The sequence below is a fragment of the Gallinula chloropus genome (genome assembly GCF_964237585.1).
Source record: "Gallinula chloropus genome assembly, chromosome: 1".
NCBI lineage: Eukaryota > Metazoa > Chordata > Aves > Gruiformes > Rallidae > Gallinula > Gallinula chloropus.
The window spans coordinates 7,083,856-7,110,897 of record NC_140085.1 but is presented as its reverse complement, the minus strand read 5'-3'; the positions used below and the strand labels follow the sequence as shown (position 1 = coordinate 7,110,897).

Here is a 27,042-nt window from a genome sequence, read left to right as displayed (position 1 = left end):
GATTTGGGTTGGATATTAGGAAAAAGTTCTCTACTATGAGGGTGGTAGATCACTGGAACAGGTTGCCCAGAGAGGTAGTGGAGGCCCCATCCCTAGTGACGTTCAGGGTCAGAGGACCTGGCTAAGCACCCTCCTGTTCTGTCATCTTCCTTTCTCCAATTCCATCTATAACCTGCTTATTGACACACTTTCCCAGACAAAGTCTTTCACACCTACACTGCAAAGAAGAGGTTTTGTTCAGGAACCTTCCAACAGGCCTCCAGCTGAGGACCTCCCCCAGCAAAACAATAAAAAGAAGGCATAATGTTAGGGGTTTTTTGCTATGGCAGGCTTTTTTATAAGTCCCTTTGACCTCCTAATTCTCCTGCCTCTTGCCCCTCCAGTTTCTGGTGTATTTGGAAGAGGCCTCACTCTTACACCCTCCAGCAAGTCATCCTGCAAACCCTTTGCAGCCTGACTTACTGGGCTGTTCTGTTTAGCTTGCCACAGTTTTGGACTCTTTTCTCTTGCTCTTAGTTGGTCACAACTTCAGCATTCTTCCAGCATGAGCACGATTTTGTGTGGGAGCTAAGGACCACTGATGGAAGAAGCTGAGCAGAAGTGAGCCCTCAAAAACAGTCTGCATTCACAAACTGGTGAAACAGCCCAGCAGCCTGGGGCTGGAAAAGAGAAAGTTTCTTAGATGGGATGGACTCCCCTTTGGCTTTGCTAGTGAGAAGTTACACGTTCCTTGTAACACACAGAAGACTAAATCAATGGAGTCATTTAACAGTACAAAAAAACCCCCCAATTAATAAAACCCCAAAACCAAGTAACAAACCAGAGTAACACTGAGAAGAATTTCCCAAGTAGTGTCATTGTTCAGGCTAGCCTCTAGAAACTGGTTTGACCTTTAAAAATATGGTTCTTAAGTTCTGGCATGATGCCTGCAGTATGCCTTCCACCCTGCAGGCTTGATGTGAAAGCACCATTTTGCTGGGCCAGAGAAAAAGCAGTGCCTAAAGCCCTCAACACCCATCCTACAAGGTCCCCCAGGAATCCTGCTTTAACAACTCATGTGTTGAGAAGAGCACCACCACCTGCAACAAATTTCACTCCTGGCCCACACAAAAAGAAATGAGATGATCCACAACACTCTGCTATAGAAATGGCTCATTCCCAGGCACAGGGAAATATTTATTCAACCAAACAGCTCTAACATTTCTGTGGAAACAGAAACTGTTCCCACACAGATGCCATCCCAGGGAACTGTCAAGTGCAGACAAGCAACATGATAAAATACCTTCCATAATCACCTCACAGATCAGGTCCCTGGGTTGTTTTTTTTTTTTTTCAACTTTAAAAAGATGGTTTGTAGAAAATGCTACAAGAGAAGAAGTATGTAGAGTAACAGGCACTGCTCCTCATCTTTAAGTATCCCCCTGTATGAAAAAATGGCTTCATCGTTACAGAACTTGTTCTGTTCTTTTTTTGCACTTTGGAGAACTCAGAGTCCCAAGGGTCTGGCTTTTGTTCGTCTTCCTAGGAGGAGGCACCGCACAAGACTGATGGCAGCAGCAGTCCATCTGTTGAAAACTTAGATAAATGTGTTGGCAAGAATGTCTTCCTGCTGCTGCTGGTGTAGGGTTCCAATGCCAACTGCTGGGGCTGGTAAAGGAGGTCTACTCACAAGACGGAGCTGAAATTTGAGTCAGGAGGAAATGATTAATGAAGCACAAGCACAGGATCGCATTTGAGGTCCTCTGATGCCATGGTGGTATCTGCTGTCAGATACTGGGCAGTCCCAGCTGGAAGTAATGCAGAATTTATCCTCTATCTCCCAAAGACTATGGCTCCAAGAACATTACAGTGCATGATCTGCCACAGCAAATAGCAACTTTGGATTCTCCTCCTGCTTGCTTCTACCATGTTATTTCCTACCTGGGATCTTTAATCATCCTGTCCATTTAGACTAAGCACCTGGTGAAAGAAAGCTCCAGACCTTCACTTCCCCACTATAAACAGCTAAGTAGCTTAAATTAGAACACAGATTTGGTTGAGGCATCAAATTAGCTTTCTGTGTAAGCATCACAGAATTTTGTGTTCAAGGAGAACCTCAAACTTAAATTTTAAAGACTCAAACACCATGGGGACATCTTACCTTGACACCCAGCTGCTTTTCAAACCGTGGTGACACAAAAGACCATGGGCCCATGTTTTGTGGTTCTTCCTGACTCCAGATGAAGACTAAAGGAAGGATAAGGGTCTGTTAAAAATGCACATGCTTATCTTTTCAGCAGCTCATGAGAACCAGTTTTAACTGTTGTAGCTGCTCTGACTGTTGTCTTAGCACTATCTTTGCAGTGAAGGCTTGTCAGATTGAATTCCTTTGCAGGTCACACAGCTTACTGAAGACAAACTGAATGTCCAACATTAGGGTATACTACAAGTACATTCTGGTTTTCTACTAATGTTTTTAAAGGCTATTTAAGGACTGGACTGCAAAGAGCAATGAAAAAAATGCCCCAAATGGTTCACTCTGACTTTTAGAAGTGCTTCACAGAAGCTAACAACAGCAGAAACACAAGTTCTTTTAACACAAGTGGTAAACATTTGTATTATCCCACTCCAGAAACACCAGATGTATGGGGAGAGGAGCAAAGAGGAAAAAACCTCTACAAGTCTTCAACCTAAAAGGCAGGCAAGAGATTTATTTCAGTACTCCAGAGAGTCTAGAAACAAAAAGGTAAAAGTCTGGCTGACCTTTTGCGCGGCTGTATTTGCTCAGCTCTTGCTGTAGAGCTTCCAGGGGAAAAGGACACAGTTCTTCAAGTCTCAGAATAGCTGTGTTGTGCTGTTTCTCTCCTAGTGTCTCTCTTTGCTTCAGCAAAGCATAGTAATGCTTACCAGAACAGAGCACCACTTGGGTGACACTAAAGAAAAACAGGAATGTTTTCGAGTTTAGTGTTTTACAGAAACTCTACGCAGAACAGTTTCACACTTGCAGCAAAAAACAACCAGCCAAACTTTAAAGACAACTTTATGAACTTAAATTGCTACCCTGGACCATCTTTACTCTTCTTTGCCTTCCCTTCCCTCCTACTCCCCTCCAACAATTGGCCAATTAACCCTTGTGTACAGAATGCCAGAGCCCCGAGGTCCTGCTGCTTCAGCAATCCTGGGGAAGCTCCCTTACAATGGGATTCACCTCTCTTAGCTTTAACTATCTATAAATCAAAGACCTAGTCAAAGCTAGTCATCTATGGACTCTCCATAGAGAATAAACCAGAGAAGGAGACAAGTAACACCAAAGGACAATCCTCTCCCATGCCAGGGAGGAACTGTCTGCTGGAAGTACAGAATACCCTCCAGCAGTCAGAGGTCGTGGCTGCCTAACCTTATGGGACAAAGGTAAGGAGAGAAACCTCACCCCTTCTGCCTCACCAACCCACCTAAAAACATCAAGGCACTAAGATACATCCAGCCTTTCAGCTGTGGGTGAGGATGTGAACATCAGGGATGCTGTCATACTTGGGGACTACTGCGACAAGGACCAGAGGAGAAATTTAGGAGGGGAAAAAAAAAAGTCCAGAATTAGCCATTCTGAACAGGGATTCTCAACAATCATATCTGAAGGGAGGGAGATACAGACACACACAGTTATTATCACCCTAACTGCACTTCATCAGCTCAGCAGAACAAAAATTCTGCATCTCTTCAAATAAGAGCTGCTCCCAGGGACTGGTTGCTAATGGGCATGATGCAGAATAGCACCCATCAGATCAGTAACCACAGGGGGGCAAGGTGAGAATGCCTGAGCACTTTGCAGTTATGCAGACAGGCATGATTAACTACCAACAAGTAAGATAGACAAGTAAAACTAAGTCACCCACCATAAAACCACATTTTTCCCCCCAAAGTCACCTCTGTTCTATCACCTCAGACTTGAGCTGTTAGGCAGAAGACAGGGACAGGGCTTCCTTTCTGAGTCAACAGAAAAAATAACCAACAAAACCCACCCAACAGAAAAAAACCCAACAAAACAGGCCAGCCTTTTAGTACCTAAGGGGGAGCTACTAGAAATCTGGAGAGGGGCTGGTAACAATGGCAGGGAGTGACAGGACAATGGGGAATGGCCTGAAACTGAAGGAGGGGACATTTAGATTAGACATTAGGAAGAAATTCTTCCCTGTGAGGGTGGTGAGGCCCTGGCACAGGTTGCCCAGAGAAGCTGTGTCTGTCCCTGGATCCCTGGCAGAGTTCAAGGCCAGGTTGGATGGGGCTTTGGGCAACCTGGGGTAGTAAATGGCATCCCTGCCCACAGGAGGGGGTTGGAGCCAGATGGGCTTTGAGGTCCCTCCCAACCCAAACCAGTCTGTGAGTCTATGATTTCCCTCTTAGAAAGTAGAGCTACCTTTTAGGATCTACAGAGGAGTCACCAATGACAGGCTTGAATGTTGTCCTTGGAGCCATTTCTTCAAAACTTGATACAGCAGCCTATATGGGGGAGAGGTGGAAGTTACCAAATCTTGCTGCCTTTTACTTCAGGCCAGAGTTGTGGAGAGGATACCAAGACAGGGCTTTGGTAAGTTCAAAAAATACAGTTTTCCCTCTCTCTTTTATTCCCATTCCCATTCTCACTGATGACAGGTGGAATAGTAAGATTCCCAAGAAGACCACCAGACCTAAAATCAACCCTACTTCTATCTCACCTCCACACAGCTTTAATCCTCAACCTATCCAGCCCCAAACAGACAAAACCCCAATGATTTGGCCCCAAAAGAGGGATGAGAACACAGAGGAAGAACAAAACAAAAAAAAAAACCCAAGGGGGAAGAGGACAGAGAAGAAGAGAATCAAAAAAAAGAGAAAAGGAAAAATAAGATTTTCATCTTACAGGGAGCCTGAGTAACACTTTAGGAGAAGCAACAATGAGAGGCTTCCTGAAGTTTCGGACCATTTGCCGCCGGAGTAAATGGAAATACTGTGCTGGGGTGGTGGGATGCACAATTGACATGTTCACCTGGTCCCCATCGACTCCCTCCTCTGAGCTGTCACACATCTGTATAAGAGGAAGACAGCAATAACTTATCAAGAAGCCAAATAATGAGCCAAACATGTAAGAGAGAATCCAGGCACATAAAGTACATTGACTACTGTAAGAACAGAAGACTGCTAATCCCAATTCAGACATTGATAGAGAAGTAGTGGATGCCCCTTCCCTGGAAGTGTTCAAGGCCAGGTTGGATGGGGCCCTGAGCAACCTTGTGCAGATACAGGCCTGAGGTTGGTGTCCCAGCCTGTGGCAGGGGGGTTGGAGCTCTATGATCCTTGGGGTCCCTTCCAACCCATGTCATTCTATGATTCTATGATTGATTACAAGGAAGAACAGCATCAAATAAATGGCTTTAGTATTTAGCTGGTAGGATTGTATCTGAACTGCCTTCTTCTAGCACACTGTGCACAGGGCATGACAGTTTTTCCAACAGCAGAGAGGTCATGACCCCCCCATCAGAGTGGCAGCATCCCACTAAACATACTGCAGAGCCCTCCTTGAGCCATTACTCAGATAAAAAGGTTTTCATTTGCTTACTACAGTCACAAGGGCACAACAGTGGATTTTTAATATGCCACAGATTTACTAACTGGTATTTAATAGTGCCCAGCATTCTGTTTGTATGATGTGTGCCTAGTGGGCAGAGCTGTGAGTGGTTTGCTCAAGAGGGTGGCTGGCTGTTGCTGGTGCCAACCTCCAACATTTTTTCTGTAAAAAGTACTCATCAGAGGGCTGCTATTTGCAGTTCAGCAATTCTGTCCTGCTGCTAGATTCATTCTGTGGTACAGTGACAGAGCTGAAGAGCAGCAGTAACAAATCAAGACAGCAGGAAGGCAGTACTGAAGCTTGTCCCACTAGGGCTGTTTGCAGAAGGCACGGCAAATCTCACCTTAGGAAATTTCAGGCTATCATACACCCTCCCTAGCAGGTGACAGAGATGCAACAGGAACAGCAAGCATTTAATACTAGGTTCAGAATCCTGCACCAGAGCTGTTAGGCAGCATTTAAACCAAAATTGCTTCCTCACCACTTCTAGACCTGCACTTTCTCATCACAGTGCCCTTCATTTTCATTCCTTCATTTTCAGCTCAGCCCACCCTCCTATATCATGATGGCATGATTTTTGTAACTGCCCAGCTTCTGATGTCACTAGCAGGTACACCAGGAATGGGATATTTGTGGCAAGACCCTCAGAGCTGAGTGCCAGTGCTGTGATGGAGGTACTGTGAATCAGAGATGTGGCAGGGTACCTGTAAGAACCGTTCCATCCGGCATGACGAGTGCTCAGGGCCTGCACCATCATAGCCATGGGGAAGAAGAATTACTATCCCACTCTGCAGAAGCCATTTGGCCTCACCTACAAACACACAATGAGGAGGAAAGACTGATTTCCACAGAACAGCAAGCTGCAAACATGTATTACTTTGCACAAACTACTAGGAAAAAAACAACAGTTAATGACTCCACATCGCTTAAATGCATGAAACATGCTGCTGGCATTTTGCTGTGAGATTCCTAACAGTGAAAGAGCACACCAAGATGAAGTTTCTGAAATTAGGTGTAACTTGGAGCTGCCAGAAGAATCACACCTCCAACCTGAAGCATGTGACACAATGAACATCTAAGTCTAGAACTTCACCACAGTATGCAAGAGTCCTCTGAAAGGAATTCTTCTCCTGACTTAACACTGGTTGTCAAAGGCAGCTCTCTTCAGTAAGAAAACCCCAAAGCATATCATTCAGTGTGTATTTTCTGTGTAACTTGGTCATTTGGTCCTCTGCAGGTGGGACTCAGGCAGCATCCTGTGAGTGAGTCCTAACACAGCAATGCTGGCCTTAGGCTGGCTCCCCTGGGCTCCATTAAAACCTCTTGCGCTATCTCAGGGATTAGTTACACCCAGAAGGTTTAACTGCCTCAAACAGATGTTGAGGATGGGTGGGATAAGAGGGGCTCTGAATTTATAGATGTTGAGGATGGGTGGGATAAGAGGGCCTCTGAATTTCCATCTATGATTACAGAGGGAGTGGACATGTCTAACTAGATGCCAAAACTCCGGACACTTACATGCAAGGAACTGCACTTTAGAAATCCACCTTAGTGTTTCCTCAGCACGTTTCAGCTCAGAGAGGTCTTTCTGCAGAATCTGAGCACTCAGAAGTCATGCTGGAGTCCAACTGAGAGGTTGGTTTTAAGGTGGTGTTGGAGGAATTTTGTTTTTTTATTTTAAATAATCACTATTTTCCTTCTGTACTGCTTCAGGGTTTTTCAGACACCTCAAGAAGGAAATGTGGCAGGCTAAAAAGCCTATCAAATATATATATACAGAGTGACATAAATATATAAGGAGGGGTGAGGAACAAAGGCCATTAATATAATCAACTGTCCTTTTGGAATTGCTGCAGTGGACGGGAGTGTCTTCCATTCTAGATGGATTGTCTTCAGAGAAAAGTTGCAGAAAAGTCAGGACCACAGAGGCAAGCTCACAAGACTTCTTGAGAAAACAAAATTCTTTTCTCAACATGTTGCCCTTTAAAGATGAAGGTTTTCTAAAGATGTGCTTAGTACAAATCATCCCTTTTAAAATACATTAGCTCCTGGTACACTCACCTCCAGAGATGAAAGTGTCAAATATTATCTGGGCTCCATTAAAGAAGTCTCCAAACTGAGCTTCCCAAATTGGCAGTAACTTAGGGCTCTCGATACTCATTCCATATTCAAAACCAAGCACAGCTTCTTCAGACAAGGGACTGTTACTCACCTAACAAAAGGAAATTGTTGGGAGGGGTGGGTGAGGAAGAAGACAGCCCAGGGTTAAGAACCTTTGGAACAAGGCACATCAGTGCTAGGCATGCTGAGGACATGCACTCCTAAAGGCAACTGATGGCCACTTCTCCTTTTGTTTTTGAATGAAGACACTGAGGAGAAAAGAATAGCAGCTGATCTCTTAAAGAAAACCAAAATCCCTTGTTAAATTTGGAAAGGAGGAACAGCAGGCATGGGAGTGCCCTGAAGTCTTTGAGTTTCCGAGTCTCTGTATCCAGGGGTTTGTCAGAATATACAGGTTATCTACGTATGTCTCAGCAGCTTTAAAATACACACTCTGTTTCAGCACAACTCGAAGAAGGTTGTCTTGTGACCACAGAACCCACCTCTAGGAAACCTTTCTGGTCTGGAGACATGTGATTCAGAGGAATGTAGGTATCATCTGTCTCTTGGCAAACCAACATTGCGTGTCGTTGGCTAAAGGTTCCTCTGCCAACATCTTGTCCACTTAGTCTGATATTAAATCCTTGCCAAGCAAGAAACAAAACACTGGATGAGCAAGACACGTAAAAAGAAACCATGCAGGACAACAACTCTCCACTTCTGAAATACTACTTCTCTTGTTCAGTCTCTTCTTGGATCTCCTCTCATTAGCAACATCAGATCTGAGATGGAATTTTTAACTATCAGCAGCTCTGACTCACAAGCACAGAGATGCTCAGACATTTCTCTTTTCTCCTCTCTACAGCCAAGAATTATTTTGTGGTAAATAGTTCAATGCACAGCAAGAATATGCAGTATATGTAAATATGAATTCAGGCTAGAGAGGAGGGAAAAGAAATAGCAGCATGAAACACAATCTAGGAGTATTTGGGAGGCTCCACAGATGCCAGCTGCGTTGCTCACATGTTTAGCTCTAGGCAGGAGTGTTTTTGTGGAGTGGAAATGAGCAATGATGTTTTAAGCACTCAATCTACAAATAGTAGTAACACAGAGGACACATACTTACCTTCTCTTAGTACTATATATATTGCCAAATTTAAACATCAGATCAATCATTAGACTTAGAAACACCTAAGAAGTCTAATGCTATAATGCTATAATTTATTGTCATTAAATCTAATATATTTTGTTGTCTGCTGTCTAGTTGCCTCTTACCCTCTTACCTTGGCTCAGGAGGGAACCAAATGCTAAAGTTTCAGCAGTAGCCCAGTCCAGCTTTTTTCCTTCCTCCATTTTTTGTACTCTTGACTAAACAAACAAGAAGAGAAAGTTAGTATTTTGCCTTTTTCCTGCTGTAGATCAATATTAGAAGCTAAGAAAAAGATAAAACATCATAGAGAGAAATTATGTATTACTGCAGACAGCTTCAGTTGGCTTGGAATTCAGTCTTAGTCCAGCACATTCAGAAGAGGGTTGCCCTGAGGACCACAGAACCATGGATGACCCACATTTTCAACAAATTGTGGACCAACAACATAGATCTGAGTGTGAAAATATTAACAATCTTAGCACAGCACAGAGCATACTCTTGACAGATTTTTGCTCTGTCTGGTTAGCAGCAATCAAAGATGCCAGGAGTTAGGTACTTCAGTCTTGGGAATTCTGCCCAGTTCTGGCCTGCAGAACTGCAGACAAATGATCATTCCCAGCTGTGGTGTTCTTGCCTTGGGCTGGGAAGACAAGAGTATTGGTGGTGTGAAATATTCAACTCATGGCCTCTCTATGGCTGCCACCCAGGCACCTGCACATGGCCATCATTCATCAAAGGGAAAGGTTCACAAACCCAAACCAATCCAATTATTGCACACAAACTTAGGAGCTACCAAAAACTTACTGTCAAATTTGGCCACATGTGTATGCTTATGTTTATAGCTATAAAACATAACCACCCACTACTGGCTGTGTACTTACCAAGTTCCTGATTCATCCTCTCACAAAGTATTCATTATAACAACAGTAATTTATCATAATAGTATCTGTTTTTCCTAAGAATATTAAACTATGTTTTCTACAAGCTTTTTCCTTCACTGCAACAAAATATAGTTGAAATAATGAAATTAAGTATATCATCAGATTTGTGGGAGAGGATATGTCTGTCTTCAAAACTGGAAGATGAATGGTATAATCTCAGCCTCAAAAGACTGCAAGCTCTTTTCCCTTGAGAATACTGTGCTATTCTTTGACTGGCAGCCTTGCTGCATCTGTCTTAACTTTAACACATCCTATCTTTGAGCAATGGCACTAGAAGCATCATTATGCTCTACTGACCTGTGCATAGGTCTTCAGAAGATGGCTGTGCATCTGGAGCTCTTCAGGCACCTCCACAGACTTGACTCCAATGAACTGCAGAAGTGGTACAGGCATACCTGTGTCCCAAGTGGTGATTTTAGCAGAAGGCTCAACGAAGCCTTTCCAGTGAGCCTGCAGGTTGGTGGGAGGCGGACTATACAAAGTCATGTTGGCAAGATGATCATTCAGCTTAGAATAGTACGATGTCTTTATCTCAGATACTTCAACCTCAGTCATGAGCCCAGCAGCTATGAGGTGTTCTGCATATGTGTCAGGGATACTCTTACGGGACCTGTCAGGGAGGGAATCAAACCCCTTAGAAATTAAGCCTGAAAACAGTGTCACTGCAGAAAAATACAACCTTATTATTGTCAGGTACCAAGGAACACTAAACTAAATCATGTCCTGATGCATTATACTCATTTGCTTTCCAGGCATTTGCAGAGAGATAACAATTCTCTTGGATATATGCTTTACAGCTCTTAAAAAAAGATAAAGAAGCACCTATAGTTAGCAGTTACAAGTAGAAGTGTCAAAAAGTCTCTCCCAGTTAGACTGACTCCATGCCATCATGCAGATTGCCTTCAGACAAACTGACAGTAGGATTTCAGTATTACCTGAGATTCAAGCCTTACTTCACCTAAAGTACCAGAATTCATTGAGCCATAACTTTTTATGTGTACTTTTCTCTGAGGACAAGGATGGACTCCAAATACCTTTAAGTGCTCTGAAAGATGAGTTGCCATTGGAACCAGCAGGTCCAGGCAAAGATGAGACAAATGTCATACTAGCTTCCTGCCCATTCTCATGTATCATCTGCTTCTGGCTTCCCTCTGGCACACAGAAGACAGCATTGCTTTCCGAACTCCATCATGAATTTGAAATGCAAGGGTGATCTTCAAGAGTGTTCTCCAAGAGGGGTATATTCCAAAAACAACACCAGTGTTTACTTTTATTAACACATTATCAGACTCACACCTTAGTCAAGGGCTGCTGACAGTGTTTGGCATGGCAAAGGTCTCTTCATTATGCAGAAACCTGAATACAGTGGCAGGCAAAACTGGGTTGGCATAGACGGGAGAACATTTTGGGTGCCCCCATCAGGTGGTGTTACCCTTACCTGATGATTTTGTACATGCTGGGGTTGGTGAAGAAGGGCTCATCAAGTTCATTGTGGCCCCACTGTCTGTAGCACAGCAGGTCTACTATTACATCCCGGCGGAACTGGCGTTGGTACTCGACAGCCAGTCGCGTGGCACGGACAACTTCCTCAGGATCATCTCCATTCACATGTATAACTGCACTTCCAACAATTTTACCTGCACAGGGATTCAAAACATAAGAGTAATCACACTCATCACCTTCCAAAGAAAGAAGACACACATCTACTCTGCTGAAAACTAGACAACTCGTGTGAAGTGTATTTAACAAAAACAAACCTACGAAAGATGCTCTTTGTGATGGGAGCTGGGATAAGGAGTAGGAGTCTTCCCTCAGAGAACGTGCAATTAGCCCAACATGTTGTATTTGTCACAGTTTGAGCACAACTTCTTAACCAGCACCAAAGTCCCAGAGGACTTTCTGTACAGAGTTCCTGCATCTTATTAATCTGGATGGAAGTCTATGGGGAATGGGAAAGAACTATTTGATCGCTTCTCTTTCAAATAAAATTGGAGTATTGTTTCCTTCTCATCCCAAGCTATCACTACTATGGGCTCACACAGGCCAGAAACAATCACCCCCCCTGTTAGTAGTCACTCTATCCACTGCTCCTCCAGGCAGAAAGGTCTGTTCATTAAGGACAACACTACAAAATTCAAATGTCTTTACTGCCTCTCCTGTATGACAATTTGGCTGAAAATTCTCCCAGCAGCAGAGCGCTCCTCTTGTACTTTATGTGCCCAAATTCTGGGAAATTAAGATACTTCAGCCATTCCTGACTCACATGAGGTTTTCCTCCCTAGCAAAATCCTAAATCTCAAACAGGTAAATCCCCCCTTTCCTCAGTGATCAGGTAAGAAAAAAGGAAAACTAAGGATGTAAGAGGAAAAAAAAAACCAAAACCAAAAAACCCAAAACCACCACACCCCCCTCCAGAGAAAAAGAAAATAACATACATCTACATTATTAAATTCAATGAATCTACTTGTTCAGTTTGTTGAAACCATAAGGGAAACACAAATACTTGATGTTAAGTCTTAAGATCTCATATTTTAATTGTAGGAGACATACACAAGGGAACTAATATGGTTCTGATCTTGATGATACTACATCTGTCTATCACTATGAAATACCAATCCAAACCAAAAGACTTCTAGTCTAAGCTTAGAAATGACATGAGCCTCATCTTTTAACTGGAAGTTCAACAAACTCACCTGGCTACAAACAAAACAGAAAAACAAGGGAGTATCTGACTTTAAAGTCTTGCTCAGAAACATGCTGAAATGGTTTTGATTAAATTTAACAAGCTATATTTAAAATACATCTATTATACATTCCATCACAATTCATTTTTAAAAGCTGTCAATGACATGGCAGAATTAAGATGAGTTATAAAGACTTCACAGTAATCTTGCAAATATTTTATAACAACCCATAAAGATGTGTCAAGATTTTCCCTTGATATTTAGTCTCTGCCATAAAGCAGATGGGGGAATGTATATTTTTAGCATCTGAATTTTTGCTAGTAGGAGGCAATAATCAATAATTTTAATTTCTACTCTATCATGAAAACAGATATATTGATGTAACTCCCTAGAGTTGATAGGCACTTGCTATAAAAAGTCCACAGCACAGCGTATATTCACACTGGATCTTTTATGGTATAACAGGCAACCTTCCTTATCATAGAATCATAGAAGGGTCTGGGTTGGAAGGGACCCCAAGGATCACAGAGTTCCAGCTCCCCTGACACAGGCAGGGACACCAACCTCCAGGCCTGGAGCTACACAAGGCTGCCCAGGACCCCACCCAATCTGGCCTTGAGCACCCCCAGGGATGGGGCATCCACCACCAATAGGGCAGCCTATTCCAGCACCTCACCACTCTCTCTGTAAAAAACTTCCCCCTAAGATGTCATCTAACCCCTCCCTCCTTCAGCTTCAATCCATTCCCCCTTGTCCTGCCATTGTCTGCCCTTTTAAAAAGTTGATTCCCCTCCTTTTTCTCTGCTCCCTTCAGGGACTGGAAGGCTGCAATGAGATCCCCCCACAGCCTTCTCTTCTCTAGGCTGAACAAGCCCAGCTCCCTCAGCCTCTCCTTCTGATTCAACTGTACGTACCAACATCACTACAGTACAGAGACGATCTTCCTCGCTCTGGAGGAGTGGTATAGCCCAGCTGGTTATTAACAATCAAATGGATGCTCCCACCAACTCTGAAATGTGGTAGATTAGAGAGGGTCAGTGTTTCAGGAACAATCCCTTGCCCAGAGAAAGCAGCATCGCCATGAACCTACATTAGGGAAGAAGATGGAAAAATCTCATTAGAAAACAGTGGAGGGAGAGCAAAATCACCACTGTAACTCATTATGCAAGACCTTCTAAACTGAGTAGGCAGAATGGATACAGTTTCAGCCAGATCCATTTCCTAACCCCTTTCAGACTACCGTTTTCATGATCTGAGTTTATATAGTCTTATCACTAACACAAGGTGACATCAGCCAGTATGTGTACATGACAACCTGAACTGACCTATCTCTTAAAACTGACCCACAGCATATAGGTGACTGCAAGCATGGCTACAGCAAAGCAATAGCAGTCAGTAGCAAGTCACTGACCACAGACTAAAAGGAAGCCAGGCACCATAGCATTTGCTACGTGGTTTTCTGAAAGGTAAACGCTGGTCAGCTGAGATTTATGCCTACTCCCACCTTGCCAAGGCAAAAGAACAGACACAACAGGGAAAAGAAAGAGGAAAAGGAACTGAAACAAATAGAAGCTTGCAGAAGGAAAGAAAACCTAAGTTCTTAGTTACATTTCAAAACTGCAAATAAAGAAAAGGGCTTGGAAGGGGAATGAAGACTACTGGGAGATCTAGCATTACAATGTTTTGAAACTAAAGAGAGTTCTCCATTGAGGAGTATGATCACAGCTTCCTCAGAATGCAGATTCAATGCCTTGCAGATCAAAGTCACTATGCAGACTGATGTGGTTTCTTATTAAAACCCGATCACAGTTCTATTTTCTAGTTACACGATCGGGGTTTCAAGCCTTAAGAGACTTTTGAAGGTGCAAGTACACCTGGAATAGAGGTGTAATCAACCCATGAAATGGCAGCGTTGGGTTTTAGATAATTTGAACACAGAGATTTTTTTAGAAGGTATCACAGAAAACTGAACTACCACAAGAGAGAGATAGTGCAGCATCCCCACTCTACCCCTTACCATGCTACACTTGTTCCTGAAGTGTTTGGGTTTCACTTTTCCCTTCTGGCTATTTATCTTGATGTGTGACATTATTTGAGTGAAGACCCTAGAACATCTGAAAGAACTTCATAGCCTTTAGTACATCCAAAAGCATTAAAGCCTACAGTGTGATTATCCAACTGCACAAGACTCTTCATATCTATCTCAACCCCAGAGGACTGAATTCCTGTGGGGCAGGCAGGATTTTACTCATTCTAGCAGGAAGTGGAAACAGTTTCATCTAGCACATGTTTTCTGGGCAGCATTTAGCAAAGAACATAAAAGCAAGGTCAACATCAAGTTGAATTCATCAGTGACCCTGACAGTGAAATGTCAAATGTGAAACTTACTTCATGGAGACCTTTTTCTCAGATTTAAGTTTAAATCATAAACATCAGTAGTTGCCTGATGTCCAGGAAGAGAAGTTAAGGTATGTGAGAAGATGAAAAGCGAGTCACTCTTCAGCAGAGATATGCAATTAAATATTGGAGAACCATTCACAGTAGTTATCCAAGGAAGAATTGTATAGTCTTCATATATTCTAAGCACACTGAAGTTTTAGAAAAGATCTTCAGATCTTGGACAACTAGTCTCACCACTGACACTGGCACCTTAGCTGATCTTTACTCTTTTTACCCTCAAGCTCTGACAGTCAGGCTAGTGGAACAACAGAACAAATGCCAGAGTAAACCTCTCTTCCAAGTTTCCACACTTGCATTTCAGTAGAGAAAACACTAAGAAAACAAAAAGCCCAAGAAGAACAAGATTCTGAAAGGTGAGGTGTCTGATTTCACCTCTTCCTTCTTGACTAACTGAATGAGAGCAGTTAGTGATCACAACAGCAAAAATTTGCCTTTTTTTAAAATCTAACCCTTGGACCTCTTAAAGACACAATCAGAAGCACTGCTGTTCATGTTACAAGAAACATTTTCTTTCCTTTGGGAATACTTAGAGTCAGTTTACTAATATGAAGATGCCTAGTTCAGAGGTAAATGTTCTTAGCTACTGTGCAACCCTCCCTACCACTTATCCCTTCAAAAATCCCCCAAAGTTCATTTTTTCCTACATGTGGAGGGTCCATTTATCCTGAATGATCTTTATTTAAGGAGCTGTAGTAGTTTCATCACTACATGACAAAGATGTAACATTGTGAGATGGACAGAATCCAAGGAACAGTAATATCTCATCAAACTAACTGACATAAAACTGCACTGAAAGATGAGAAGACACAACAGGCAACAAACATTTCTTCCTGCACTTCATGCTCCACAGCCTTTTTTTTTTAATAAAAAATAAGAACAATAAGAACACCACCTTGCCTCCAGTTTTCTCAGTATCACTTATTCTACTTTCTGCTTTTTCTTAGTGTCCACATCCTTCCAGAAGAAAGTAAAACATTTATTAAGTGTAATTTATTTTTACTTCTATCTGTAACTTCCTCCATGTTTATTATACTTCACAGGAGAACAGTTCTGCCCCAACTCGTTTTTATGCCCAGTTTTAAAAATGCTTAAGAGATTGACTCACTTGTATTTCCAAGCTGAATACAGTGCATGAAAAGAGAATTTATTAAGGAACTATTTAGGACTGCCTCCACAGCTATAAAAGACAAGAAGTAAAAACCAGCTGACTCTTTGACAGTACCATAATAAAATGACAAAATTCTAAATCCTAAATCCTTCTGTTATGTTTTGCAACCTTGTTGGCAGCTTTTCTCCAAACCCATTTATTTTTAAACAATGCTAATGGTGGTGCAAAAGTGGTCTGTGAGGAAAGGCACACACAGCTTCCAATGCAGAGTATTATTTAAATAAGGGAAGGTATTACAATCATTTTTTTTTCAGAAATCTTAAAAGGGGAATTGTTTAAATGCCAGCATCATCACACATGTCACCTGGAAATCTTCAGATGGAGAACTGGGACAGGCTGCCCAGAGAGGCTGTGGAGAGGTGTGTCTTCTCTGGAGACATTCAAATCCTGCCTGGATGCATTTCTGTGTGATTTAGTCTGGGTGATCCTGCTCTGCATGGGGGTTGGACTAGGTGATCTTTCAAGGTCCCTTCCAACTCCTAATGTTCTGTGATTGTCCTCTTTATAAAAAGGATCCCAGTTCTTAATATTCTACATTGATTCAGTTTTGTTTGACATTTCTAGATACACCACTTCTGTTCACACACTAGTCCAGCAAGTCTTACAAAAGTCAGTTACAAATTGTGAGCAAAAATACCTGCAGGCAAATAACTTTGTCTCCAGGCTGTGCAGAGCTGTCTGGGGAGTAATCTCCATCGACCAGAGTCTGTTGCCTTCCTCGTGTCTTGCCCACGGCCACTGGATTGATTGCTTCTAAGTGTGAGGGGTTAGGTAACAAGGTGACATGCACAGGCCTGTGGGAACCGAAGTCAAGATCTACAGAAGATGTCAAGTGGGAGAGAACATCCCCAATGGCTGCTGAATTCTCTGGAAACTCACTCAAACCACGCATCTTACGGAACATGAGCTGCAGGGAAACAAATTGGGTTAAATTCCCTTTCTGATTCACCAGCACATAGGAAGAAGAACATTTACAGAGCAGTATGCTCTCCTACTCCTGAAATTATAAGGATGCTTCTGATAACAGCACATAAACCCCTTCATTAGAGTTATCTGAACAATATCCCACAGACATTTGGCTGAAGCGCTGACAGGAGGGGAAAACACTCTCTCATAGGTAACTTTTACTGCTCCTGTATTTGCAACATGACCGACTTTTGGAGTTTTATTTTTATTGCAAATAAATCAGACACAGAGCAACTTCCAATGAGATTATTACCTCAGGTGGAAGCTGAAGTAAACCTGTGAGAAGATTAAGTCTCCCGCGATGAGGCATCCCGAGAATGATATCCGTCACTCCGCTGTACGCACACATTTTGAAGAGCTCATGGAAGAAACCCATCATGCTCTCTGCTCCTTCACCACCATACCGCTTCACTGTGGCAAACTTTGTGGCTAGGAAGTGATCAAACTCCTATTGAAAACAGGAGAACTTCAGTATTAAGCAGCGGTCTTCTGTTTATAGAATTGAAACACAATTTACAGGTGGACCTTCAGGCAGACAAACCTAAGCACAACCCTGGAAGTCTCAGCTCGTTTCCCCACCTACACACTCTAAGACCAGAAGCTATGATGACTACAAGAAATCAGCTCTGATCTCCTCTTAAGCAGAGAAGTGTTGGATTGAGGACCAAACTCTCTCAGTCTAACATGGAAGGAGATGTATGAAAATGTAACACCACAGCAAATAACAAATTTCTTGATAATTTACCTACTTTAGGTGGAAATTAAGCAATGGGATTCTTTTACTGTATACACCTTAACTATCCTGAGATGCAAAGTGCTAGAAAAGCAGAGTGTTTCATTTAGATTATTATTAGACTCAACCCTTAGTCCGTAGGCAGAAAAATGCTAGAGAGAAGGAAAATAAACAAATCTCTATTTACTTCATTTTCCTCTCACACCTCCCACTTCATTCATCTACTCCTAGACAGTTCTCACAAGTGACAAAGTTTTGGAAGCACTGAAGTGTCTGTAGTGTTTTGCACCAAGAAGACTGAAAATAAACAAATTCTGTAACTGAAAAGGGAAGTCTGAGCCACAGCCAAAGATCTGAGTCAAGTGCTGAACATCTTCTACTTAAGGAACATTTAATTCCAAGGAATAATGCATACAAAATTAATCACACATAGGGACAGTCTTTTTTTTCCTGTCAAATTCTACATTCTAAGTACAGTTCTGGTCATCCTGAAGTGAAGAGAGGATAATCAGGGTCCTCATTTCACCCTGCTGTGTCACTGTCAAATTCCTTTAACTGCCAAAGAGGCAAGAAAAATATGAAATGTGCCATACACTTCTGTTTAGTCATTGGTAAATATTACATTTAGTACTCCTTCCACTTGGAAAACTGGAAACAGAGACAACTTCAAAGATCCTGCTCTTCTACCTTTCCATCCTTCTAGACTGCACAGGAAGAAAAGGGGAAAAAAAGAAAAATTTTCACAGTACAGAAGTATTGGAATAAACTTTCTCTATATGTTTTGCAAGTACATACATCTTTCACCTCCTTATAGAACACATTCAACAAAGGTTTCTTTGCTGAGAAGAGGCAGTTTCACCAGTGCTGTAAGGCTAACACCTTGGTTCAACTGTTTTGTTCTCCCAAAACCTTGAGAGACATACTTTAAATTTAGTAAAACAGACCAGTATGAAGATAAAAACACAGAACAGCTACACCAGAACACAAAATGTCACAGGCTTCTGCCCAACCTTGCCTTTCCTAAAGTAACATCTAATATAAGCTGTCATCAGCCTATAAAGATCTCACTTTTGAAGACTGATTATTCATAGATCTGTAGGATCATTATTTGTGTCTCTGGATAATAAAGAATATTATGTCAGACAAATATATATTACACCCAATATACGTTCTAATTAGTTCAAAACTCCTTTTGAGTTTGCAACCAGATTGAAATATTTTCCTAGAAATTATTTCCAAAGCAATCAATGCAATCCAAACCCCACCACTCTTTGTTTCAATAATGGCTGCTAAGTAAATTCAGCTGCAACCTTCACTGAGATTCCTGCACTTATGTACTGCACTTTTTCAGGAAAACCTTTGTGCTTCCTCCTCTTCCACACTGTCAAAGCTTTTCAGGATAGTGATTCTTCTTTTTCTGCATGAATAATGTCTTGAGCAGTACAAGGTTCAAGACAGATTCCATGACTATTAGTGAGTATACCATGAACAAGGTACCTGGGATTCCAACATCAGTTTGCACAAGTGCTTTTTCTCTTCAGGTGTAAATGCTTCTTGTTTTAGCTCTTCAAACCTTTTAGCAAACCATTCTCTCTCCTCCAAAGTTGGAAGCTGGCTTGTTTCTATGGAAATATGCCCACAGTATATATGGTCAAGGTAAGCCAACACATCATCTAGGGAAGCCTCTTCTTTTCCCATGTTTAGAAGCCCTGGTGGGAAATAAATGTTATTAGCCACTTTGGGGGAGGAAGGGGAAGCACTAAAACCTGTTACATTAACATTTTGAGCACACAAATTAATGTCTTGTCTTCCTTTCCTACATTTAAAGGCAGAGCCCAAGAATGTTTTATAAGCACACTTCGGTGTTACCAGTATGAGGGTCTCAGGATTATTTGTAAGGTGCTCAAAATGCCCTTCTGAAAGAGTCTACCAGGAACGACACAAAGTCACTGGTTTTGTGACTCTACAGCACTCAGTACCTCGTGGCTCAGAGCTCCAACCCCAGATGCATCACAAGTAAATAAGAACCTGTTTGGCTGATGGAGGAAATAAAGCAGAGAGAGAGAGAGAAAGGGAGAGAGAGAAAGATCCTCTTTTGCTCAAGGCCACAGCTAGTCTACAAAATCCAAGAAACAAGAAGTCTTGACTTCTGTCCGAGTGCTCTGGCAGCTTCCTTACAGTCTAAGTATTATGCTAGCTCATAGAACGTTACATCAACACAATAAATTAATGTATAACCACAGTAGTTGTAGGAACAAGTAAAAATTTTCATGGTTTCCAAAGGTGCTAGAAGGTAGCCAGTCATTACACGCAACAAGCTTATAAGTAGACTGAAGTTAACAGTTTTTTCCATCCAACAGTTCATTACTGATTGAACCACCACTCAATATTTGGCTCTACTGCAGAGGCCACAGCTTCTCAATAAATCACTCGTGAAGAGAATTTGCTGTGATAAGGTTGCACTTACCTGTAGTAATGAGAGGCCCTTGAAGAACTTCAGCCAACTCTTGGATTTCAGGTACTGTGTTCATAACTGCTTGGCCAGCAAACAGCGGGTTTATTTTGGCTGCTTTGTGGCCATGTTCAGCATAGGCAGTTATTAAACGAGCAAGAGCATGGTCAACTAAAACCAAAAAGAAAGCAGAACAGTATTACACGTGCTCACATTTAATCTATTCAGAACACCAACACTGGAGTATTCTGTCCACTGATAACTACCAAGGTCCTGGCTGGAAAGCAGTTTTCACCTCATCACCCCACAACAACTCCTGTCATCAAACTTCCAAACCGGCTCACGCATCCAGTTTGCAAGCAAGTACATTCTAGAGTTCCCCCACTGCTCCACTCATAGTTTGGCTCCTGTAAACATAAAGTTACTTCATTTTGCTTTGAATCTCGTTGCAAGAGGTACATCCAACTCAAGAACAGCACACTACCAGTGTGCAAAGTCTTACTTCCTCAGCCGTCTCAGTCCTATCACTTCTGCAATAACTCAGGCCCTGGTGACTTAAAAAAAGAAGTCCATGTCTGCAGGAGCTGCTAGCCAGCAGCATGTGCAAATGCTGAGCCAGACACGCTAAAAATTCAAATATGTGAATATGTTTCTCAACACCAGCAACACACTGGTGTAGGCATTTTGTATGGAGGTCAAAAAAAGATCAATACAGACAAAACTTGACCAGCTGAAATATCATGCACAGAACATTACTGTCATTGAGACCATGCCACAGACCAGGTCAATAAATTATAAGCCAATTAAATGCATTACAAGCAGAATCTGCTACAAATTAATGCTATGAACCAGTTTATAGTGCATTTATAACATGGAGGGGTGGGGGGGAGGGTGTTCATCCTGGTTATTTCTCTGACATTCGTATTTCCATTGCCAGCACTCTGCTCCAGCTATTACATCAAACAGGTCCTTTTCTGTAAGTGGTTCCACAACAGAAGAACACACATCTCCCACAACACCCTCAGCAAGAAAGACATTTTAAAACATTTTTTAGAACGCACTGTAAAAAACCCCTCTCCCCACTTAACAAGGAAGCTACTTCATGGTGGGACTTGGTGTCCAGGCACTAACAAAACATTTTCACTCTTGCTTCTGAGCAAGGGACTTAAATTCCTAACGAGTCTCCTGAGGTGTTCATGCACAGCTGACACTCCTACACCAGAGAGTTGTCAGTTTGAAATTAATTTTCTGTGCTATAATAAAAGCATCACAGTTATTGCTACACCAGTTATCTGTACTTAGCTAGTTCAAGCATATCAAAAAAGAAAAAAAAAAAAAAAACATAGGCATGTGGCACAGGTGCTTTTGTGCTCTGTGAAACACCACAAGAGCACTTTGGCAAAGTAAAGTGAAACAGGTTGCCCAGAGAGGTTGTGGAAGCCGCATCCCTGGCAGTGGTCAAGGCCTGGTTGGATGGGGCTTTGGGCACCTGGGCTAGTGGAGAGTTGGAGGGTTGGAGCTGGATGATCTTTGAGGTCCCTTCAAACCCAAAGCATTCTATGGCTTCCTGATGAGGGGAGCAAAGGGGCAGGTGCCAATCTCCTCTCTTTGGTGACCAGTGACAGAACCCGAGGGAAAGGCATGAAGCTGCAACAGGGGAGGTTTATGCTGGATTGTCAGGAAAAGGTTTTGTACTGAGAGGGTGGTCGGGCACTGGCACAGGCTCCCCAGGGAAGTGATCACAGCCCCGAGCTTGACTGAGGTCAAGAAGCATCTGGACAATGCCCTCAGTCCCATGCTCTGACTGCGCAGACCCCGTGTGGAGCCGGGAGTTGGACTCGATGATCCTTACAGGTCCCTTCCAACTCCGGAGATTCTAGGGTTCTGTGAGTCTCTAAGTAACTTCGGCCACACACAGTCGCTTCTGCCCGCCGGGCTGGGCAAGGTGTGTGCAGGCTGCACCTGAGGGGCTCTGCCCCGCTCTCAGCCCTTAGAGAGGGCAAGCTCGGCCTCAGGGAAAACCCGCCTGGAGCCCCGAGGAGACGCGGCAGCTCCCGACGACGCTCAGCGAGGCAAGAACAAAACACGAAGCGCCTCGGATCGACGCTTCAACGCGCTCGGACTTTGGGCCCCTCAGCGCTCGCGGGGCCGCCAGCTCCCTGAGGCGAGCGCAGAGCAGCCCAGCACAGCCCGAGCCGCCGCGGCGGGACGCGCAGTCCCGCGCCTCCGGGGCAGCCGCCGCCGCCCTCCCCACGGCCCAGCGAAGCCCCGGGGAGCGCAGGGAGGGGGGAGTGGAGTGGTGTCGGACCTGCTTTGCCGCTCGCCCCGGCGCCGCGCAGCTCTGCCGATCGCTCGCTCGCCGCCTTCCGCGGCTTGTAGCCATAGACCCCCCGCTCTGTCCGATACCAGCGCCGCAGGCCACCCCGCCACAGAGCGCAGCGCACGGCCCTCGCCGCCGCCATGGCCGCCGCGTTGCCGACCGCCAGCCAACCCCCGACCCCGCCACCGCCACCGCCCCCGAGCGGGGTGGGGCGCCGCTTCCCGCCCCGCTCCTGGAGGGGGGGAGGCGATCGCTGCGGGGGGGTCTGCAAGGGGCCTGCTCGGGTGTACAGCCTTCAAACCGTAACGTCCGGGCTGCTTCTGTGATCCTTCCCGCGGCTTCCCAGGTATAGCCCAGGACTGTGGTGGTTTCCAGTACAAGGCTGCCTCAGTTTCCCACCCATCAGTCTCCTCTGGAACGTATCAAAGCTTCATCTCTTGCTTAGGGTATTGCTGGACTGGGAAAAGACAGTAACCTCATCAGCTCTGGAAAACCTACCAGAACCAACAGAGAAGCAAAGTTATAACAAAGTCTAAAAGCTTCATCTGAAGTCTTCAGGTGCCTGCGAACCATTTCCAAACACGGGAAGGACGAGAAAGGCATCAGGAGTAGCCAGATGGGCTCACCATGCTCCACCAACTTCATCAGCTTCTACAACGAAGTGACAGGCCTGGTAGATGAGGAGAGAGCCATGGATATTATCTACCTTTGTAGAGCCTTGGATGCCATCTCCTGTAAGATCCTCAGAAGCTGGCGATGTGCGGACTGGATGAGCAGAGAGTTGGGGGACCTGAAAACCAGCTGAATGGCTGGGTCCAGGGGTGGTGGCATCCGTGGTACAAGTCTAGTCAGCAGACAGTAACTAGCAGTGTATCCCATGGATCTGTACTGGGTCCAGTCCTGTTTAACATCTTCATTAACGATCTAGATGATGGGGCAGAGTGCAGCCTCAGGAAGTCTGCTGATGACACTGAGCTGGGAGGGTGGCTGATACCCCAGAGGGTCATGTTGCCACCCAGAAGACTGGAGAATAGGCTGATGAGAACCCCATGGAGTTCAGCAAGGAGAAGTGCAAAGTCCTGCACCTGGGGAGGAACAGCCCCAGGCACCAGTACATGCTGGAGACAACACAGCTGGAAAGCTCTTCAGCAGAAAAGGACCTGGGGGTGCTGATGGACACCAAGTTGAACATGAGACAGCAACTGTACCCTTGGAGCCACAAAGGCAGGGTGCTATCCAGGGCTGTATTAAAGTATTGCCATCGAGTCCCCTCTACTCAGCAGCAGTGAAGCCAAAACTGAACATCAGGAAACATCTTTTTACTGTGAGAGTAACCAAGCAGTCAGGTTACCCGGGGAGATCATGGAGTGTTTAACCCAGCCAGCAGCTAAAACAACCACACAGCCATTCGTTCACTGTCCCCCTCTGTAGGATGGGGAAGAGAATTGGGGGAAAAAAGGTAAAACTCGTGGGTTGAGATAAAGGAAGTTTAATATGACAGAAAAGGAAGATAATAATAATATAGAAAAACAAGTGATGCACAGCACAATTGCTCGGCATTGGCAGACCACCAATGCTCAGCTGGTTCCTGAGATGCAGCCTAAACTCGTGGCCAGCTTCCCCCAAGTTATATACTTGGTGGACATCATGTGGTATGGAATATTCCCTTGGCCAGTTTAGGTCAACTGTCCTGGCTGTGTCCACTCATAGCTTCTTGTGCACCTCCAGCCTACTTGCACATGGGATGAGAAGCTGAAAAGTGCTCCACTTAGTGCAAACGTTGCCCAGCAACAACCAAAACATCAGTGTGTTCTCAACATGATTCTCATCCTAAATCCAAAACACAGCACTATAGCTGCTACTAGGAAGAAAATTAACTCTATCCCAAACAAAACCAAGCCATGGAATCTCTCTCCTTGTAGATGTTCAAAAGATATCTAGACAACTGACTAGGTAGACCTGGTTTAGCAGGGAGAGGTTTGACCATATGACCTTTGGAGGTACCTTCCAACCTCAAGCCTTCTATGATGCTGTAAACTTTGTGTGAATGGAGGCCTAGCAGGCAGGAGGAGTACTGACAAGTTACCTTTCTTACCTTTCCACGGGTTTGGTTATGCCCAGGAACCTACTTTTTAGACTGCCTTCACAACCCAGAAATCAAAGAGTGTTCTTCCCTTCAAATCAAACTGTGGTGACATGCTTTTGGAACCAGTGGAACTAGATTATGCAACTGAATCAATTCTGACCTCACAGTTGGCCAGGGATTTTATGATACTTAGAGTTCTTGGAGAGGGGTTACTTGTGTTCCTTGAGGCCCTGCCTGGTTGGTTTTAAGCAGATTTGTAACAGTCAATTTGGGAGAAAAAAGCTGCAAAGAAGGCAAAAGGATACAGCTCTAGAATGAAGGGGCGGGGGGTGGTGTTGTTTGTTTTTCTCAATGTATATTAGAACAAAGGAACCTTGAAAATAATGTTGCAACTTGACATGACTTTGTGGAGTTGACGGTAAAAAGGCAGAAAAGGTTGATACAGTCAAATACTTCTGTGCTTGGGGAAAAAGACAAATGTTGCACACAGTTTGCATGATGATGAAATACTTTTCCACAGTTCTTAAGCAAATATCAGTCAAACAGCAGATATCGATGTAGTTTCGCTTTAAAGCAGATGGTTAGTTGAATTTCCTGATTAGCACTGATAAGAATAGGCTTGAACGTGAAATATTTTCCAAAGTTAAAAAGGCCTAAATGAGATGGTTCAGTCAAATGATGTGGATGTCAGAGAAGTAATAGAATATTTGTCTGAATGGGTTTACTTACTGGTTTAATAAATCTAAGCATGGGTTTATGGAATATACATCTTGCCAAGTCAACTTGTTGGCTTTTTTCTGTGATTTAAAATTCAACTAATAATGATTTAAAGTACTTTGCAGACTTTTGCCAGCATAATCATCTTGCATAGGATATAATGACACGTGGCAAAAGCCTTGCTGTAATTATATCTTTTTCTATAAAAGGTTGTGTTGACTTTGGTTCACATCTAAATGTGCAGAGAGGTTATCTTGGATCTGAGTGTCAAGATGGACTGGACATAAGCAAATGTGATTTATTTGAACAGGATGATGAGACACACAGGCTTGTACACCTTGAAAAAGTATATGAGCTAAAACATATCTCCTTTCCAGGAAACAGTAACTATCTAAAAATCATGGGAATAAAACAGATGGGTCTGAAAACGTTATGTGAATATCATCTCACTTGGCAAACATGTCCCCTCCCCCTCCATTTTCCGTATGTGGCTACAAGGAAACACTGAGTACACCTCCAGGTTCTACATTAGGCCAGTACTTGGCACAACTGTGATTCCTCTCTGAATACTGTGTGCGTGTTTGGTGCCAGTAATTGAGGAAACATATTGAAAAAGTTGGGAGGAGAGCTTCATGAATTAAAAAATAAATGCTTTATATACACATTTTATAGCTAAGACTCAGGAAAGGAGATGTACCAGGTTTTCTTTTTGTTAAGTTAGTAGGAAAACTTGATTGGTACGTAAGGAGCCACAAATTAAACAGGAACTTTACAGGGAAAAGCTTTCCAAATTATCAAAGGTGAAACAAGATTTACTTTCAGAGTCTTTACAAAAAAACCAGTTCCAGCATAGTCATAGCTGTGTGGAAACACTGTATAAAGATCAAAGGAGCTTTTGTTTCCTTTCAAAATTGTAGTGGTAGTGCATTTTATTCATGTTAGAAAAGGTAGTGATATGCTTCAGGAGAAAATAAGCCAACAGTTCCTGACATAATGCCACGGAAACTAACACTTAAACCTAATACAAGGCTGAGTCCACCTTTTCAAACTGAAAAAAGAATAATTCAGAGGCGTCCACTGACAGGAAACAGGATTGGTGCCTTTGGAAAATAAAGCGCCAACACTAACACACAGTTACCCTCCCTGTTTGACCTTCTGTTGTTCTCTGTTTAGCACATGGATCTTTTCCAGGTTAGTGCATCTTTAATCAACCTGGTGACTTAAGGCATCTTATTTCAGCAAGCAAACAAAAATCTTTGTGCAGAAGAAACACTGGAGTGATCTGTGTAAATAACGAGCATGACTTTGTCCTTTCAAGCTTTTCCAGAAAGAGATTTTGAGATGTGCCTGCGAAATGAGCCATGAAGTTAACAGGGAGGAGAGCTCTTCCCTGAAAAAAAAAACAAAAACCCAACCTGTCTAGTCCTGTACCAGCTGGCAGAGGTTACCTCAAACTCTGCATCAGTAAACACGGTCTTATATTTGGGCTGACTCTTGCCTCTGAATAAAAGGCGGCTTTAACAGCTGAATAGTCTCATTATGTGCACCCAGGCCTGCGCCTGCTGCCACGGTCAAATGTTTGTGAGCTCATCCTAAGTCTAGAAGGGTGTAAACACTTTCCCATCCCTAAGAAAAAGCCGCTGTCAGAATCTGGAGGCTAAACATGTAATAAATACCAGGCTGG

At 43.4% G+C, this 27,042-nt stretch overlaps 1 protein-coding gene across 1 annotated transcript; it reads right to left on the bottom strand.

Moving 5' to 3' along the window:
- Window positions 1-1,137: 1,137 nt before the first annotated feature.
- Window positions 1,138-22,697, bottom strand: DHTKD1 (dehydrogenase E1 and transketolase domain containing 1; the record flags this gene model as incomplete). Its single annotated transcript, XM_084264883.1, has 17 exons — window positions 1,138-1,678; window positions 2,141-2,226; window positions 2,743-2,912; window positions 4,394-4,476; window positions 4,877-5,041; window positions 6,286-6,392; window positions 7,643-7,793; window positions 8,185-8,324; window positions 8,965-9,049; window positions 10,070-10,382; window positions 11,211-11,409; window positions 13,371-13,542; window positions 16,722-16,991; window positions 17,304-17,498; window positions 19,281-19,492; window positions 20,251-20,406; window positions 22,544-22,697. 17 exons carry the CDS (start codon window positions 22,695-22,697, stop codon window positions 1,577-1,579), a joined length of 2,760 nt encoding a protein of 919 aa, XP_084121009.1. The 3' UTR covers window positions 1,138-1,576.
- Between the last annotated feature and the right edge of the window lie 4,345 nt (window positions 22,698-27,042).